We start from the raw sequence: 17,557 nt of genomic DNA, 5'->3' as shown, positions 1-17,557 counted from the left end.
CAGGGCTAACCATATTTACCATCAATGCAAAATTTGTATTTATTACCTTTTTATTTTCATTGTCTAATTGTTGCATTAAATTAAATTCTTTGGAGAACAGGAGTACTTGTCGTTTTTTTTCTTCCTTCCTTGTAATGAAAGTTGTCAGACTGGTATGCTCCACTGCTAGTGATTTCAGTTTAAGGCTGATTTGAAATATAACGTTCTTTGTTGTGTAAGATTTCATCATTCACCTCCACAGAGATTTGGCGCCTCGGGATATCTCTGGAACATCAGACCCCTTTGTACGTATCTTCTGCAACAATCAGACCTTGGAGACCTCAGTAAGTACAATACTCCTCTATGAATTAGATAATTGCCTACTGTACAATTACACTTTTTGTGACTGCTCCACATGCACAATCACTTGCACCTAGTACACATGGGCCGAATGTTGGGTGGCATTGGCTGGTTTGAATAGAAACTGGCTGGTATTCTGCCCTTGTGTTCTGGAGTCACTCCGACAGAAGCCGGCCTTCTGTCGATGGGACGTGTGTCCCCATGTCAAAACACAATTCACAGCAGGGGAGATTGCTGAACTAACATTGGAATGTTAGTACAGCGGCTCCCCCTGATCTGTCAGTTATCTTTAGTGCAGCCATGCTGGGTTGAACAAAAGAAAACTATTAGTGTGTACAAGGCTTTATTCTCCTTTTTGCTCTAGGCTTCTTTCAGTTTGTTGTGTAAACAAAGTTTTAATGAAATCCAAACTGTGTAGTAGTGTTTACTAAACATTTGTTGGAATTAGGTTAAAGTGACACTAAAATCTGGTATGAAAAAGATTTAAGTATGTACAGTGGGGCAAAAAAGTATTTGGTCAGCCCCAATTGTGCAAGTTCTCCCACTTAACAAGATGAGAGGCCTGTAATTGTCAACTATATGAGACAAAATGTGGAAACAAATCCAGACAATCACATTGTCTGATTTTTGAAAGAATTTATTTGCAAATTATGGTGGAAAATAAGTATTTGGTCATCAACGAGCAAGATTTCTGGCTCTCACAGACCTGTATCTTCTTCTTTAAGAGGCTCCTCTGTCCTCCACTCATCACCTGTATTAATGGCACCTGTTTGAACTTATCAGTATAAAAGACACCTTTCCACAACCTCAAACAGTCACACTCCAAACTCCACTATGGTGAAGACCAAAGAGCTGTCGAAGGACACCAGAAACAAAATTGTAGACCTGCACCAGGCTGGGAAGACTGAATCTGCAATAGGCAAGCAGCTTGGTGTGAAGAAATCAACTGTGGGAGCAATAATTAGAAAATGGAAGACATACAAGACCAGTGATAATCTCCCTCGATATGGGACTCCACGCAAGATCTCACTCGTGGGGTCAAAATGATCACAAGAAGGGTGAGAACTCCACGGGGGGACCTAATGAATGACCTGCAGAGAGCTGGGACCAAGGTAATAAAAAACGCTTCCATCAGTAACATACTATGCTGCCAGGGACTCAGATCTTGCAGTGCCGGACGCGTCCCCCTGCTTAAGCCAGTACATGTCTGGGTCCATCTGAGGTTTGCTAGAGAGCATTTAGATGATCCAGAAGAGGATTGGAAGAATGTCATATGATTAGATGAAACCAAAGTATAACTGTTTGGTAGAAACACAACTCGTCGTGTTTGGAGGAGAGAGAATGCTCAGTTGCAACCAAAGAACACCATACCTACTGTGAAGCATGGGGGTGGCAACATCATGCTTTGGGGCTGTTTCTCTGCAAAGGGAACAGGTCGACTGATCCGTGTACATGAAAGAATGAATGGGGCCATGTATTGTGAGATTTTGAGTGCAAACCTCCTCCCATCAGCAAGGGCATTGAAGATGAAACGTAGCTGGGTCTTTCAGCAACACAATGATTCCAAACCCACAGCCCGGGCAACAAAGGAGTGGCTTCGTAAGAAGCATTTCAAGGTCCTGGAGTGGCCTAGCCAGTCTCCAGATCTCAACTCCATAAAAAACCTTTGGAGGGAGTTGAAAGTCTGTGTTGCCCAGCGACAGCCCCAAAACATCACTGCTCTAGAGGAGATCTGCATGGAGGAATGGGCCAACATACCAGCAACAGTGTGTGACAACCTTGTGAAGACTTACAGAAAACGTTGGATCTCTGTCATTGCCAACAAAGGATATATAACAAAGTATAGAGATGAACTTTTGATATTGACCAAATACTTATTTTCCACCATAATTTGCAAATAAATTCTTTCAAAAATCAGACAATGTGATTGTCTGGTTTTGTTTCCACATTTTGTCTCTCATAGTTCAGGTATACCTATGATAACTGCAGGCCTCTCTCACCTTTTTAAGTGGGAGAACTTGCACAATTGGTGGCTGACTAAATACTTTTTTGCCCCACTGTATTTCCCTTCTGTTGCTTTCAACCTACGGCAAAACTCCAAATATCTCTTTTTCTTTTACCTTTTGAGGATGGCTACTTTTTTTTCTTTATGGTCCCCACTATATGTATGTACTTGGCCACCCCATCTTGCTTGCTCCAAGATGGACTAAGGACTGTGGGATTTATAGTGTTCATAGAGCAGTGCACATGACCTCGACTAATGTACACAGCTTGTCCCAACAAACAGAAACAAGGGGAAAAAGGAGAGGTTTGGCAGCTCATGATGGATGTTATAAAAAGGCAAAAAAACACTGTAAGAAACCATTTCATGAAAAATAGATTAGAGAGTCTTTAAGTAGTGGTGGATTTGTATGAATTATTTTTGGAGAATAAGGATATTGTTTAGTATTTTAGTTTTAACTTGAAATCATCATAAATACATCTTGCGAACTGTGGTAAATGGTAAGAAAAAACATTTAAAGCTGAACTTCAATCATATTTTCAGCAAAATAAAAAAAAAGTTTTAAATTTGTTCTTACACAGAACTAGCATATGTGTTACTTCTAATATTTGTTAAATTTTATATCCTGTACTGCAGTCGATGAATAAACCAGTCCGGCTCTGACACCAGGGGAATGCTAACAGAAAAAAACAGAGTGATAATCTCACTGTGTTCCTTCTTCTTTATTGGCCCAGGATGTGGTTTGTACTGAAGAGGATCATCTTGCTTAAAACGTATCTAAACACAAACAAAAATATTCTATTTCAGTTTATTATCTACTGTAGTGGCTGCATTTGTTTTCTTTTTTTCAGGATTTTTCCCCTTTAATTTCACTGGGTAACTCTGTGAATAACATGTTTTTTGTCCCTTCATAGTTACATTCCCTTACTGTAATGTATCTATGAGTAGAGGTCGACCGATATGGGTTTTTCTCTGGCCGATGACGATGCCGATATTTAGAAATCATGGCGGCCGATAGCCGATATATGATGCCGATTTTTTTGGGCCGATATGTTAGGCCGATTTTATTTTATTTATTTATTTTTAATCCCCCTTGATCTAACACACCTTTCCCACTGGGGCGTTTTTTAAGGCGCTTTTGGGCTAAAAATAGCGCCTGTAAAGTGCCTGCAAAATGGCTCTCCTGCAGTCTGTGTGAAAGAGAGTGCTTTCACACTGAGGCGATGCGCTGGCAGGATCTTAAAAAAAAAGTCCTGCAAGCAGCACGTTTGGAGTGGTGTACACCGCTCCTCCACCACTCCTGCCCATTGATATGAATGGGCACCACTGCCAAAGCGCATGCAATGGTGCTTCATGGGCGCATTTAACCTCTTCCTTGGCCGCTAGCTGGGTTATATGTGCCCCACTAGCAGCCAAATAGCACCGCTAAAATGATGGTAAAGAGCCGCTAAAACTTGCGTTTTACCATCAACGTCTGCCCGCTCCAGTGTGAAAGCAGTCTTCATAAGTGATACAGAAAATTTCTTACACTTAAAGCGGAGGTCCACCCTAAAATGGACCTTCCGCTCATCGGATTCCTCCCCCCCTCCGGCGCCACAATTGGCACCTTTCAGGGGGGAGGGGGGTGCAGTTACCTGGATAATCCAGGTAACTGCACCCACTTCCGGGCTAGCTCTCTGCGGAAAGGGGCGTACATTACGCCCCTTTCCGCAAGTGCCCGCCCCCTTCCGCAAGTGCCCCGCTGCCTGCTGGGAAACACACAGATCCCAGAGGCAGCGGGGACCGTCCTCATTGCGCAGCGCGGCTCGCGCATGCGCAGTAGGGAACCGGGAAATGAAGCCGAAAGGCTCCATTTCCTGATTCCCATACCCAAGATGGCGGCGGCGGCAGCACTCGAGTGTCGATCTAGAGATCGGCTTCGGGTGCCGACATCGCGGGCGCGCTGGACAGGTAAGTGTCACTATTTTAAAAGTCAGCAGCTGCAGTATTTGTAGCTGCTGGCTTTAAAAAAAAAAAAAAAAAAACGCGGAGTCCCGGCGGACTCCCGCTTTAAACATTTATTAAACAAAACAAATCTCCAATCAGTTTACTTGTATGTATGATCTAGATTTAAAAAAAAAAAAAAAACCTATATATTAAATAAAAACGGGTAGTCAGAAAAGATTTAGTCTTTAAATGGTTAAACTGAGAACTTCTACACACTGAGATGATTTCATTCATTCAGAAGTGTAAACATTGTATCATTTAGTTCTTTTCTTGGCAGTCTGCCCAGAGAGGAGGAAAGTGTTGCTATGACGACTCAGCAACTCACACTGACTTCTTACAGAAGTCATTTCAAAGTCCCGCTGTAGAATCGGCTTTTTATCAACACAATCGGCCGATTCCGATTATTTAAAAAACGGCAAATATCGGCCGATATATCGGCCGGCCGATATATCGGTCGACCTCTATCTATGAGGGTAGCCATGATTGTCACACAAGCTTTACCCTAAACATGCCTTTGCTCATCTCCATTATATGGTAATTTTTGGGATTGGTAGTTTATGCAAGAACAATATACGGTAATTATTTCTTTTTAGCACACAGAAAGTGACAGGGACACTGCATTTCTGGCAAGATTAACAGCCACCACATCTAAGGATTTGTAAAATGCAATAAATTATTTGTTTTTTGTGGTTTAGATACGCTTTAACTGCAGTGAGATCACAAACCTGTTTTTTCTGTCTAGGAGTGGTAACTATAGCAGAAAACTGGCTGAAAACCTATGAATTACTCTGCATTATTGTAATTACGTTTTATAGTTTTATTGTTGAATTGAAAATCATAATTAAATCTATATAGTTATGGTTAAAATTTTATATGGGCCTGCTAATAAAGGCATGGAGCATTCTGCAATGCACAGTAAAGACTTATGTAGAGAACAGTGTTTCTCCCCCTGTTGGTCAGTAGGAATATAAAAATAGTTTAGGAGGAAGTCAGACAGACACATGTCAAATGTACATTAAGTTTAAATAAACTAAGAATGATCTCAGACGTATCCCAAATACACTGTGTGCATAATTATTAGGTAAGTGAGTCTTTTGACCAAATCATAATTTTTATGCATATTGTCCAACTCCAAGCTGAATAAACTTGATTGCTTATTGGATTTATTCATATGAGGTGATTTGTATTTGTGTCATGAGGGAGGGTGTAGCTTAAGGAGATCAACACCCTATATCAGTGATTTCCCATGAAGCTCAACTACACTGCAGAGTGCATGAGCATCATGGGAAATGTAGTTCCAAAACATCTGGGGTGCCAAGGTTTGCCATCACTGCCCTATATCAAGGTGTGCATAATTATTAGGCAGCTTCTTTTCCTCAGGAAAAGTGGGCCAAAAAAGAGATGTAACTGACTTTGTACAGTCAAAATTTTGAAAAAGTCTTTCAGAGGGATGCAGCACTCTTGAAGTTGCTAAGTTATTGGGTTGTGATCATGGAACCATCAAATATTTTGTTGCGAATAGTAAACAGGATCACAAGAAAGGTGCTGAGAAAAAAAATTAACTGCAACCTACCTAGAGTGCCCAGAAGTACAAGGTGTTCGGTGCTTAGAGACATGGCCAATGTAAGCAAGGCTGAAACCCGACCACCACTGAACAAGGAACATAAGTTGAAACATCAAGACTAGGCCAAGAAATATCTGAAGAGAGACTTTTCATAGGTTTTATGGACTGATGAGATGAGAGTGACTCTTGGGGGACCAGATGGATGGGCCTGTGGCTGGATCAGTAATGGGCACAGATCTTCACTTCGACTCAGACTGAGACGCCAGAAAGGTCGAGGTGGGGTACTGGTATTGGCTAGTATTAAAGATGAGCTAGTTGGACCCTTTCGGGTTGAAGACTGACTCAAAATCAAGTCTTAAACATACTGCCAGTTTTTGGAAGACACTTTCTTAAAGCAGTGGTACTCAAAAAAGTCTACATCTTTAAAGAAGATGCATCAAAGTACTCCACTGCGTGGCTAGCCAGTAAAATCCTTAAAAATGAAAAAAATAATGACATGGCCTCCTTCCTCACCTTACCTTAACCCTGTTGAGGACTTGTGGGCCCTTCTTAAATGGGAGATTTACAGTGAAGGAAAACAGTACACCTCTCTGAACAGTGTCTGGGAGGCTGTGGTTGCTGCTGCACAATAAGTTGATCGTCAACAGATCAAGAAACTGACAGACTCCATGAATGGAAGGCTTATGACTGTTATTGAAAAAAAGGGTGGCAATATTGGTCACTGTTTTTTTTTTTTTTTGAGGCTCCGTGCACACTGGAGCTCAAAAAAGCTGTTTCTGGACGCCAAATTGCTAGCAGAAAACGCTGGTTGAAAAACATGATTTCATCAGCGTTTTGCATTGGCGTTAATGCACGTTCAGCAGCGCTAGCTTTTAGCAGCGTTTCTCTGCCTCTATTCAAAATCAGTGGTTCCCTATGGGAGCCCATTGATTTGAATAGAAGTCGCACCAGAAGTCTGATCATCGTGATCCGACTTGCGGTGCGACTTGTGTGCTGAGGATAAAGGGAAATCCTGCCAAAATGAAAAAAAAATTGGAGTGGGGGTCCCCCACTCGGACAACACCAGACCCTTCGGTCTGGTATGGATTTTAAGGGGAACCCCCTTTGGGGAAAAAACTGCATGGGGGTCCCCCAAAAATCCATACCAGACCCTTATACGAGCATGCAGCCTGGCCGGTCAGGAAAGGGGGTGGGGACGAGCGAGCACCCCCCCTCCTGAACCACACCAGGACGCATTCCCTCAACATGGGGGGTAGGTGCTTTGGGGCAGGGGCGGCTCTAGGCCCCCCCACCCCAAAGCACCTTGTCCCCATGTCGATGAGGACAATGCCCTCTTCCCGACAACCCTGGCCATTGGTTGTCGGGGTCTGTGGGCGGGGGGCTTATTGGAATCTGGGAGCCCCTTTAATAAGGGGACCCCCGGATCCCGGCCCCCCACCCTATGTGTATGAGTATGGGGTACATTGTACCCCTACCCATTCACCTTGAAACTTGTCAAAAATAAAACACACTACACTGATTTTTAAAGTAATTTATTGGCAGTTCTGAGGGTCTTCTTCCGACTTCAGGGGTCTCGTCCTTCTTCTCCGTGCTCTCCTGCCTCTTCTCCATGCTCTCCGGTATCTTCTGCCAGGCTCCTCCGCTATCTTCTGCCCGCTCTTTTGCTAGCGGTGGCCTGGTCTTCTCAGTCGCCTTCTTCCCTCTCTTTTGCTAGCGGTGGCCTGGTCTTCTCCGTCGCCTTCTTCCCTCTTCTCTTCTTCCGATGTTGACACAATGCTCTCTCCCCTGTAATGCTGGGTACGTGGTGCGCAGCGACTTATATTGGCATGGGGCGTGGTCATAGGGTGATGTCATCTGGTGACCCCGCCCCCTTATGGTGTCACAGCCCGGGGCATGATGGTTGGTGGCATCATAAGGGGCGGGGTCACCAGATGACATCACCTGGTGACCACGCCCCATGCCAATATAAGCCGTTGCGCACCGCATACCCGGCATTACAGCGGGAGAGAGAAGAGGGAAGAAGGCGGCGGAGAAGACCAGGCCACCACTAGCAAAAGAGCAGGCAGAAGATGGCGGAGGAGCCTGGCAGAAGATACCGGAGAGAGCGGAGAAGAAGGAAGAGACCCCCAAAGTCGGAAGAAGACCCCCAGAACTGCCCAATAATTTACTTTAAAAGTCTGTGTAGTGTGTTTTATTTTTGACACATTTCAAGGTGAATGGGTAGGGGTACAATGTACCCCATACTCGGTCACATAGGGTAGGGGGCCAGGATCTGGGGGTCCCCTTATTAAAGAGGCTCCCAGATTCCGAAGAGCCCCCCGCACGCAGACCCTGACAACCAATGGCCAGTGTTGTTGGGAAGGGGCCCTTGTGCTCATCGACCTGGAGACAAGGTGCTTTGGGGTGGGGGGGCGCAGAGCCCCCCCTGCCCAAAGCACCTACCCCCCCATGTTGAGGGCATACGGCCTGGTGCGGTTTAGGAGGGGCTCGTTCCTCCCCACCCCCTTTCCTGACCGGCCGGGCTACGTGCTTGGATAAGGGTCTGGTATGGATTTTTGGGGGGACCCCCACGCCGTTTTTTCCACAAAGAGGGTTCCCCTTAAAATCCCATGCCAATTTTTTTTTTTTTCATTTTGGCAGGATTCCCCTTCATCCTCAGCACACAAGTCGCACCGCAAGTCGGATCATGATGAGCCGACTTCTATTCAAATCAATGTACTCCCATAGGGAACCATTGATTTTGAATAGAGGCAGAGAAACGCCAAACAAGGCTTAACGCTTTTTACAGCGTTAACCCTTGCTAAACACCTTTTACCGGTGTCTGGTGTTTCCAGTAAAGCTCTTGAACGCGATTTTATGGTGTTCAGAAAACAGCCCATAAACTCCACTGATGATAAACGTCCAACAACGTCCATGTGTGCATAGACACATAGGATAACATAGAGTAAAGTTTATGGGCTTTTAAAAAAAAAATGCCCAAACTCCAAAAATCTACAGTTTATGAGCTCCAGTGTGCACGGAGCCTAAATGTCAGAAATGTTTGTTTGTATATTTTGAGATGTTTGTTTATTATTCTCACAGATGAAAATAAACAGGATGGGAAAATTTTTGTTTTTTCATTTAGTTGCATAGTAATCCTGTGCACTAAGCCTCTGTTCATATTGACTGCAGCTTTAAAAAAGTGCGACTTCATCTGAAATCTCACAATTTCAAAGCTGCATGTAAGTGCAACTTCAGGTGCGACTTGGAATACATCTCTGCAGCTTTATGCACAGATGTCAATGCAAGTCGGACCTAAAATTGCCAAAAGTAGTGCGGGAACTGCTTTTTCAAATCGGTGTGGCACTGCAAAGTTGGCGTTGCACCGATTTGAAAAGTGCGATTGCCGGCAATAGGGTACAACTTGTCAAGCTTGACCTGTCAAATCGCATGACAAGTCACTCCAATGTGAACGGGAGCTAATAGTTGCCGAATAATTGTGCACATGTAGCCAAAACCCCACTTTTACATTCTTAAATATTCAGGTTTCAGGTTTAGTAACAATTTTGATTGATCGAGAGCACTGTAGTTGCTGAATAATGAAATTAATCCTCAAAAATACAACTTGTCTAATTGTGCACACAGTGTACAAGTCATCTGCCCATACCTTAAACATGTTTGCTTGCAAAGGATTACACTTTGCACATCACCAATACATTTTGTTGTCTTACATTCTTATACAGGCTTGCTTAATGTGGGGTGAGGTAATACTCATGGAAATGCAGGTTCAGTAGTTCACAAGAAGTCTGTATTCTCACTGATATAGAACAGTTACTTTGTTTAGACTATTTGTTATTCATTGATCTAAATTCCAGCAGACCTAGCCTCTTGGCCCAGTCATTGAATGTCACAGAACATCAGATGTTTGTTAATTTTGTCCATTTACGAAATGACCTGTTATTTGGCAATCAATGTCATGTACTAGCAAAGGCAGATATTAGCAATGAGGAGCATTTTCATGGGATTTTCTTTAAATTACACTTTTTTTTTTTTTAAACTGAGAACTCACAGTTTATGATGGCTGCCTATACTGTGCTATGCAAGTACCAGGTTTAGCATTTACTTGTTTGTCTGTGTTTAACACCCTAAAGTGCTTGTTTTACCTGTACAGCACCTGCTGTGGTTCAGTTATGCTATGCTACTAAGCACTTTGTTACCAGGTAATTAAAAGAACACGTTTTCCTCGCTGGAATGAGGTCTTAGAATTTGATTTACGAGGAATTGAAGAACTGGATCCTGGGGATCAAGTGATCAGTATTGAAGTTTGGGACTGGGATATGGTTGGAAAGAATGATTTTCTTGGACGTGTAAGTGTCTGTCCTTCTTATTCCCTTTTTATCTGTCCGTATTTTGTCTCTTTCCTACTGTTTCATTAGATTTCTTTACCTATTGTATGAATGAACTTCCTTTCTTCTGTGACACCACATATGTTTGAAAAGTGTCTTCCATCACTCACCCTGTCAACACCCCCCTCCAGGTGTGCTTTCCCTTGGAGCCCCTTCACAGAAATCCTGCGGTGACTGGCTGGTTTCGTCTCCTGCCTTTTGGAAACACGGATGAGGAGAATGGGTAGAATATTGCTTAAGTATATTATCATACCATTACATTGTTTCCAAAAGGAAAGCAGTGGAGCAATGGGACAGTGAACCCTCTATTTTTTTTTTCATCACTTTGACATTTCCAGACTGTGCATAGCCACTTATTTCCATAATGAAATAATTAGCACATTCAAAATAAAACATAATTTATATAAAATTTTGTTCTTATCTAAAACTGACAGTAACAAAGAAAATTATGCATCAAACAAAAAGTTAAGTGCCATAGCAACAGAAAAATCTGTTTTTATATGCAGTAAAGCATGCTCGTTATACTCACTGTGGAATCTAAGGGGTTAATCCTCTGCATTGTGTAAAAAGGCTGTTTGATCCTGTCTTCTCTGTTCCTCTCCTTCCACAGTCCCCAAATCATCTCCCTGTCCTGATAGAACAGAGGCTAGGGCACAAGCTGCACATGCTCTGTTTGGTGTGTATTGCTAGAGCTTTTTTTTTTTTCTTGAGAGAGTGCATGCAGGGGAGGGCTGACAGCCTTAGGCCTGGGGGGCAAGTCCAGTCACGTGGCCCACTTTAACCCCAAATAAGTTCACTATCTATGCCCACCTTGTATTACAAGGTTACCCATGGCTAGTGGCCAGCAGAGCCCTACAGGCCATGATAAGCTCCCAGCAGGACCTACAGGTGCATGGCCAGCTCCCAGCCTGTGGGTCCTGCTGGGCACTGGCCATAGCCAGCTCCCAGTAGGACCAACAGGCAGCGGTGGTGCGTCCATAAAGGCGCATGAGCGCTGCCCCCCTGTCACTCGCTCTCTCACATAGATAGATTGCATGAATCTATATATGGTTGCTGCTGCCGCCCCCTATTCATGTGCCTGGTCCTTTGTTGGGCGCCATGCATATGAATTACAGCGGTGGAGTTTCTTTGGAAATGCCTGATTAGAGCCATAGGCTCAAATAGGCTTCCTGATTAGAGCCATGGGCTCTAATAGGCTTCCAAAAGGGAAAACAGCGGGCACACTGCTGTGCGTTCGCCGATTACTTATTGGTGTGTTAGAGAACCGAAGACATTGCTTTCCTAACACTGACCTGGCTCACAGCCAATCAGGTTGCTCAGGTCATGTTACCTGTCACCTGATTGGCTGAAACAACAGGCGCTGCTATTGGACGCCTGATGGGAGGAGAGGACGGGAGGAAAAGAAGTGCAGGAGACGCATGAAGGACCCACTCGTTGTCACCTGCTGCCCCACAAGACAGGGCAAGTGCAGGGCAGAAGGCAAGCGGGTGGCACACTGTCACACTGGCAGCATTTGATTGGCACAGTGGCTGCGAATAATTTTTTTTTTTCACATTTTTTTCAGTTTGCCCCCCCCCAAAATATTTTAGCACCAGCCGCCACTGCCAACAGGCCATGATTAGTTCCAGCAGGACCCACAGGGAATGGCCAGCTCCCAGCAGGACATCATGTACTGTACCATTCCCGAGTCTTTTCTGCAGGTGATCCCTCTGTGTAACGCGGGGACAAGGTCATCCAGTGCCCAGGCAAAGATAGCAAACTGCGCCCCCCCCCTCAGGTGGAAGAGGGAATGGGGGTAATAGTGCCATAATGTTTGTGACATGCTGTGGGGTCACTGGAAGGAAAAAAAAATGCTGCTGCATTTCTGTCAGTTTGAGAAGGACTGATTGATAACTATGTCAGTGCCATCCAGTGCACTGCGATAAAATGTAGAATTACTGTATATTATTGCAGCTTACTGCACCGCACCTCTGGACGGTACTGCAGTGTAAATGGGGCACATAGAAAACAGCTGTATTCTATGTGCTCTAGCAGTGACTGGTATTTTTTTCAGTGTGGAAAAATGCCAGTCACTGCACTAGTGTGAAAAAGCCCAAATTCTGTAGTATAAGTTAATGGAGAGTGAAGGGCTGCATGTGTTAGACTGAGGCATGATTCTGACAGAACTATTGTATTAGGCAAAAGTAAGCTGGGATGGAAAAGGGTGTCAGCCCAAGTACATGTGTGGAATGCCCAGAGCTGAGAGGCTACAGAGATTTATATGAGGAGAGCAGAATTACAAAACAGGAGAGAAGATAAAATGAATGGGAAAAAGATAAGTGAATTGGTGCAAGGAGAGAGTGACTTACCTACAGCAAGATTGTACCGACCAGGAGAGATGAGTGCACAGAGGGAGGGGGATGAAGCATGAGTGAAATCAGCCTGGAATAAATGAAAGAATCTGAACAGAAACAAACGTGATGTGTCCTGAGAGGAGAGAGAGGTTATAGGAGAGCAGCCAGTAGGAGAGTTAACACAACAGCAGGAGAATGATAGCTTGAAGTTGCTGGCTGACCGGCCCCCCTGTGAAGTGATGGGTCTCCCTGCCGGGAATAGAAGTTACCTGCTTCGCTGCTCAGTTCCCTCCAGTCTCTACCCACCAGACTACAACTCCCAGAATGCAGCGCAGCAGCAACACAGCCAATCAGCGGCCGACTTCCTCAAAAAAAAAAAAAAAAAAAAATATGTCAGCAAACAGCCTGTTTTGATTAAAAGTTAGACGGCCTGGGGGGAGATTTCCACCCTGCCCCCCGGCCCAGCCCGCCCCTGAGTGCATGTGATCAGCACAGGGACAATCAGCACTATCCAGACAGAGGGTCAGGGGTCCTGCAGCCCCAAAGGACAGTCAGAACAGAATGAAAACTCTTCCTACAAGCTTTAACCAGACACTAATAAAAGTCACAAGACTGCTCTAACTGCTGATGAAAAAAGATATTTAGCAGATTATATTTACTAAAATTATTGCATTTCCATGTTCTTTGTACTGTTGGACACCAGATATAGTGAATGCAGGGTCCTAGGTTTAGTAACTCAATAAATAAGGAGTTAGAGTTAGTTAGATAGTAGACGTTAGAAAACTTTATCAGGACTTGTATAGTAATGTTGAAAAGGGTTCCACCACTCGCCCACGTGGCTTCCTCTCTGCCCAACACTCATTTAAACTGATAAAGCTATTTGAATGAGTGGTAAAATGTCTTCATTGTTACTGGACAAGTCCAGATAAATGTGTTTATTATTATTATAGAAGATTTATATAGCACCAACAGTTTACGCAGTGCTTTACAACTTGAGGGTAGACAATACAAATAAAATACACTTTAATACAGTAGGAGTACGAGGGCACTGCTATTTAGACCTTACAATCTAAGAGGAAAGGTCAAGAGGTCATAACTGTGGTTATGTGCTGATGGAGAAAGTAAAAGTTGTTGGGTGGGGGCCAGGTAGGCTTCTCTGAAGAGATTAATTTTCAGGGATCGTCTGAAAGTGGACAAACTAGGAGAAAGTTGGACAGATTGGGGTAGAGCATTCCAGATGATGAGAGAGGCTCTGGAGAAGTCCTAAAGGCGAGCATGGGATGAGGTTGTTAGAGAGCAAGATGTCTTGGGAGGAGCGAATAGAACGATTAGATTGGTATTTTGAGACTAGGTTAATGATGTAGCTGGGGCCAGGTTGTGGATGGCTTTGTAAGTTATTCTTAATACCTTGAATTTAATTTGTTGGTTCAGTGGCAGCCACTGGAGGGATTGGCAGAGGGGTATAGCAGACGCGGTGATCGGTTTGTGAGGTGGATGAGCCTGGCAGCAGCATTCATGATGGATAAATGATATGGTATATGATATGATAAATGATACCTGGATAAATGAGAACTTTCACAGACATTGAGGAGTTTCTACACCCTCATCCAAACCAAACTCCCAATCTCCCTTTCCCTTTACTCTTAGGCCCCTTTCACACTAACGTCCCGTTCAGGCCCGCCTGTCAGTTTTTCAGGCGGACCTGAACGGGTGCTCCATAGAGCTCTATGGAGCGTCGGATGTCAGCGGTGACATGTCCGCTGACATCCGACCCGCTCCGATCCGAAAAAGTGTGACGGAGGAAAAAGCTATTTTTCCATCCGTCTGCGGATCGGATCGGATGACGACGGGCACTGCGGTCCGTCGTCATCCGATCTCCCATAGGGGAGAGCGGCGCTGTGACAGGTCCGTCCCTGCACAGTGTGCGGAGACAGACCTGTCATCTCCCTGCTCAGCGGGGATCGGCGGAGTGATCCCCGCTGAGCAAACGGACATCCACGGGGCGGATCAGAACTGATCCGCCCCGTGTGAAAGGACCCTTAAAGTCAAGCCAATAAGCTTTAACATACGCCTAAAAAGTGTACCTTTTGTTTCTTTTTGAACTTAAGGCTCCACAATCTTTGTTCACATTTTCCCATACTTTATCCTGTACTGATGTTAAAATGTAATAATAATATTGTGTCTTTATCATATACTGTATGAAGGCATTTGTATCTAGGATTCAGATATGCTAGTAGTATAAAATAAAGCCATTACATGCATTACCAGATAGTGTTGTGAACATCATTTTCATTTCATCAATCAAGATAATTTTCAAAGTGGAAAAAAAAGTATATCTGAAGCTTATATATGATGTATTATTATGCGATGATTGGATTTATGAATACCATATCTGTATGGCTTAGTGCATCTGATGCTGCTAGTTGTCAAACTCCAACCTTTAATGCCCCTGATAGTTTATGAACTGGGACTGAATGCAGTTAACACCTTTACAGAAATTAAACGCTGGCTCTTATCGTTAAGTACACATCTATATTCTTTGCTATTTGTTATTAATTAAAGCTCTTTCAGCCATATTAAGACAAATAACAGTTTTCAATGCAGTGCAGCAACCCATAATGACCATTCAAGCAGCATTCATATTTTATTGTTCTGACTATAGTTAACTGTTGAAAGTTACATTTTTGATTTGTTTCCTGTTGCTGTTACCATAATTAAAGCAGAAGTAAACCCATCCATAAAACTGTTTCATTTCCGGCACGTGCCGGAAATGTAACACTCCCATTGGTTGTGCTCTCAACCAAACTGTCAAACAATCCAATGGCTGGTGTCATAACTGATTACATATGCAGTATCCTGGCAGATGTAGATTAAACAGAGGCAAAGATGGCAGCTTCCTTGGCTGAAAACGATAAAGGGGGTTTACTTCTTGTGTTGACAATGGGATATTAATGTGCATTTTTCCATATGTGGTCATTTCATGTGGCTCTGCCCAACTTATTATCAAAGAGAATGGTATAACACATTAAAATCAATTGCATGTTTGTGTTTTCTGGGGTTTGTAAAAAAAAAACCTCTATATGCCACTGTGCATCCTATGTGAAGTTGTTTCTCATTATTATTTATTTTCTAGAGGAAAGCTTGGATCACTGCGTGTCAAAATCGGCCTGTCTGAGGAACGTATCCTGCCCTCTGTGTATTATCAGAACCTTATTCAGCTCCTGGTAGAGTCTGTTCAATCCCCTGACCAGGTGGGATACACAGATCATTGTCTCACCACTGGTAGCTACTGGGTCGTATGTAACATTTCTGTATTTTTATCCAGGGTGACTGCAGTGTGCTGGCTATACTAGAAGACATGTGTTCTGCTGAAAGCCGACAAGAAGTGGCAGTTAAACTGGTGAAAATCTTTCTAGGACAGGGTCTGGCAGTAACCTTCCTTGACAGACTGAATATGCGAGAGGTGAATCGAACTGGTGAGGTCATCTTTGTCAAATGCTTTGTATTGTCATTATATTCTTCATGCTCCTATCCCTCATTATTTTATTGCTGCCTCCACATGCACGTTGGAGCATTAAAGGGGATGTTTAGAAGTGTGTGTATGTATGTATGTGTGTGTGTATGTATATGTATATATATATATATATATATATATATATATATATATATATAATATATATATAAAAAACACACACACATCTCCTCACCTTTATGCTGCAGCATCGGTGCAATGCTGCAGCTGTCCCACGTTGGTTTTAAGTCAGTCTCTGCTTTGCCCCTTCAGTGCTCACTGTATAGTCGTAATCCTTCTAGAACCTGGAGCTATGGACTGCTTTAAACTGACTCTGGGTCACAGGACTAGAAATGCAAGGGCACTTCTGCGACCCACAAGATAAGTATGACATAAAAATCTTTGGCCATACTTCTTTTTGAATATGAACTGCATTAAACATGCTTCTAAATCATGGAGAACTTTATCCTTACTGCACTTTACTGAAAGTTCTGAGTAATGTAAATTGTTCAAGGTGCAAAGACTTGTCTAGTCATGGCGTCCCTGAGGTGCTCATGGAGTCTTTCTAAGAATCTTTCACTAATGCCACGTACACACGATCAGACTATCTGGCGGACAACCCGCTGGACTTTGTAGCGGAGGTCTGCCGGACTTTCCGAACGAGCAGACCTGCCCACACACGGCCAGACTTTTCCGGCGGACAATCTGCTGGACTATGGCGGGAGTCCGCTGGACTTTTGAAATGAATGGACTTGCTCACACACGGAGTAAAGTCCGTTCATTTTGAATGTGGCTCCAGGTAGACAGGACTAGCGAAGGAAGTCAATGTGGTCACCTCCATCGGCGAGATTGACACCTCGAGAGCCCCGTCACCTGGTATGGATTTAAAGGGGAACCCCTACGCTGAGAAAATGCCCAAAGTCCATAGCAGACCCTTATCTGAGCACGCAGCCTGGCCGGTCAGGAAAGGGGGTGGGGGCGATCAAGCGCTCCCCCCCACTGAGCCGTACCAGGCCGCTTGCCCTCAACATGGGGGGGTGCTTTGGTGAGGGGGGGCCCTGTGGCCCCTCCACCCCAAAAGCACCTTGTCTCCATGATGAGGGCAAGGGCCTCTTCCCGACAACCCTGGCCATTGGTTCTTGGGGTCTGCGGGCGGAGGGCTTATCAGAATCCAGGAGACCCCTTTAATAATAGGGCCCCCAGATTCCGGTCCCTTACCCTATGTGATTGAGTATGGGGTACGATGTAAAAGTGTACATAGAAAAAACACAACACAGGTTTTTAAAAGTTCTTTATTAGACAGCTCTGGGCGTCTTTGGGGGTCTGCTCACGGACTCCTCCGCTATCTTCTGCTCTTTTGCTAGCTCTTCTACTAACGGAGGAGCCCGGCTTTCTCCTTCGTCGCCGCCGCCTTTTGGGGGTCTTCTTCCAACTTCG

General features: G+C 44.1%; 1 protein-coding gene across 1 annotated transcript in view; it reads left to right on the top strand.

Annotated features, from left to right (window-relative positions):
- The window catches only part of RASAL1 (RAS protein activator like 1), a 158,068-nt gene that overhangs the window by 104,805 nt on the left and 35,706 nt on the right, over positions 1-17,557 (top strand). The window contains exons 6-10 of the mRNA XM_077461250.1: positions 242-323; positions 10,091-10,237; positions 10,408-10,499; positions 15,743-15,860; positions 15,935-16,085. Of these exons, the coding sequence (XP_077317376.1) occupies positions 242-323; positions 10,091-10,237; positions 10,408-10,499; positions 15,743-15,860; positions 15,935-16,085 (590 nt within the window). The remainder of the gene's footprint in view (positions 1-241; positions 324-10,090; positions 10,238-10,407; positions 10,500-15,742; positions 15,861-15,934; positions 16,086-17,557) is intronic.

Source organism: Lithobates pipiens, unplaced genomic scaffold, assembly GCF_037356315.1.
Source record: "Lithobates pipiens isolate NorthernLeopardFrog02 unplaced genomic scaffold, aLitPip1_a1.2 Scaffold_3, whole genome shotgun sequence".
NCBI lineage: Eukaryota > Metazoa > Chordata > Amphibia > Anura > Ranidae > Lithobates > Lithobates pipiens.
Note: the sequence above shows the minus strand (reverse complement) of the source record. Positions and strands in the feature narration are given on the sequence as shown.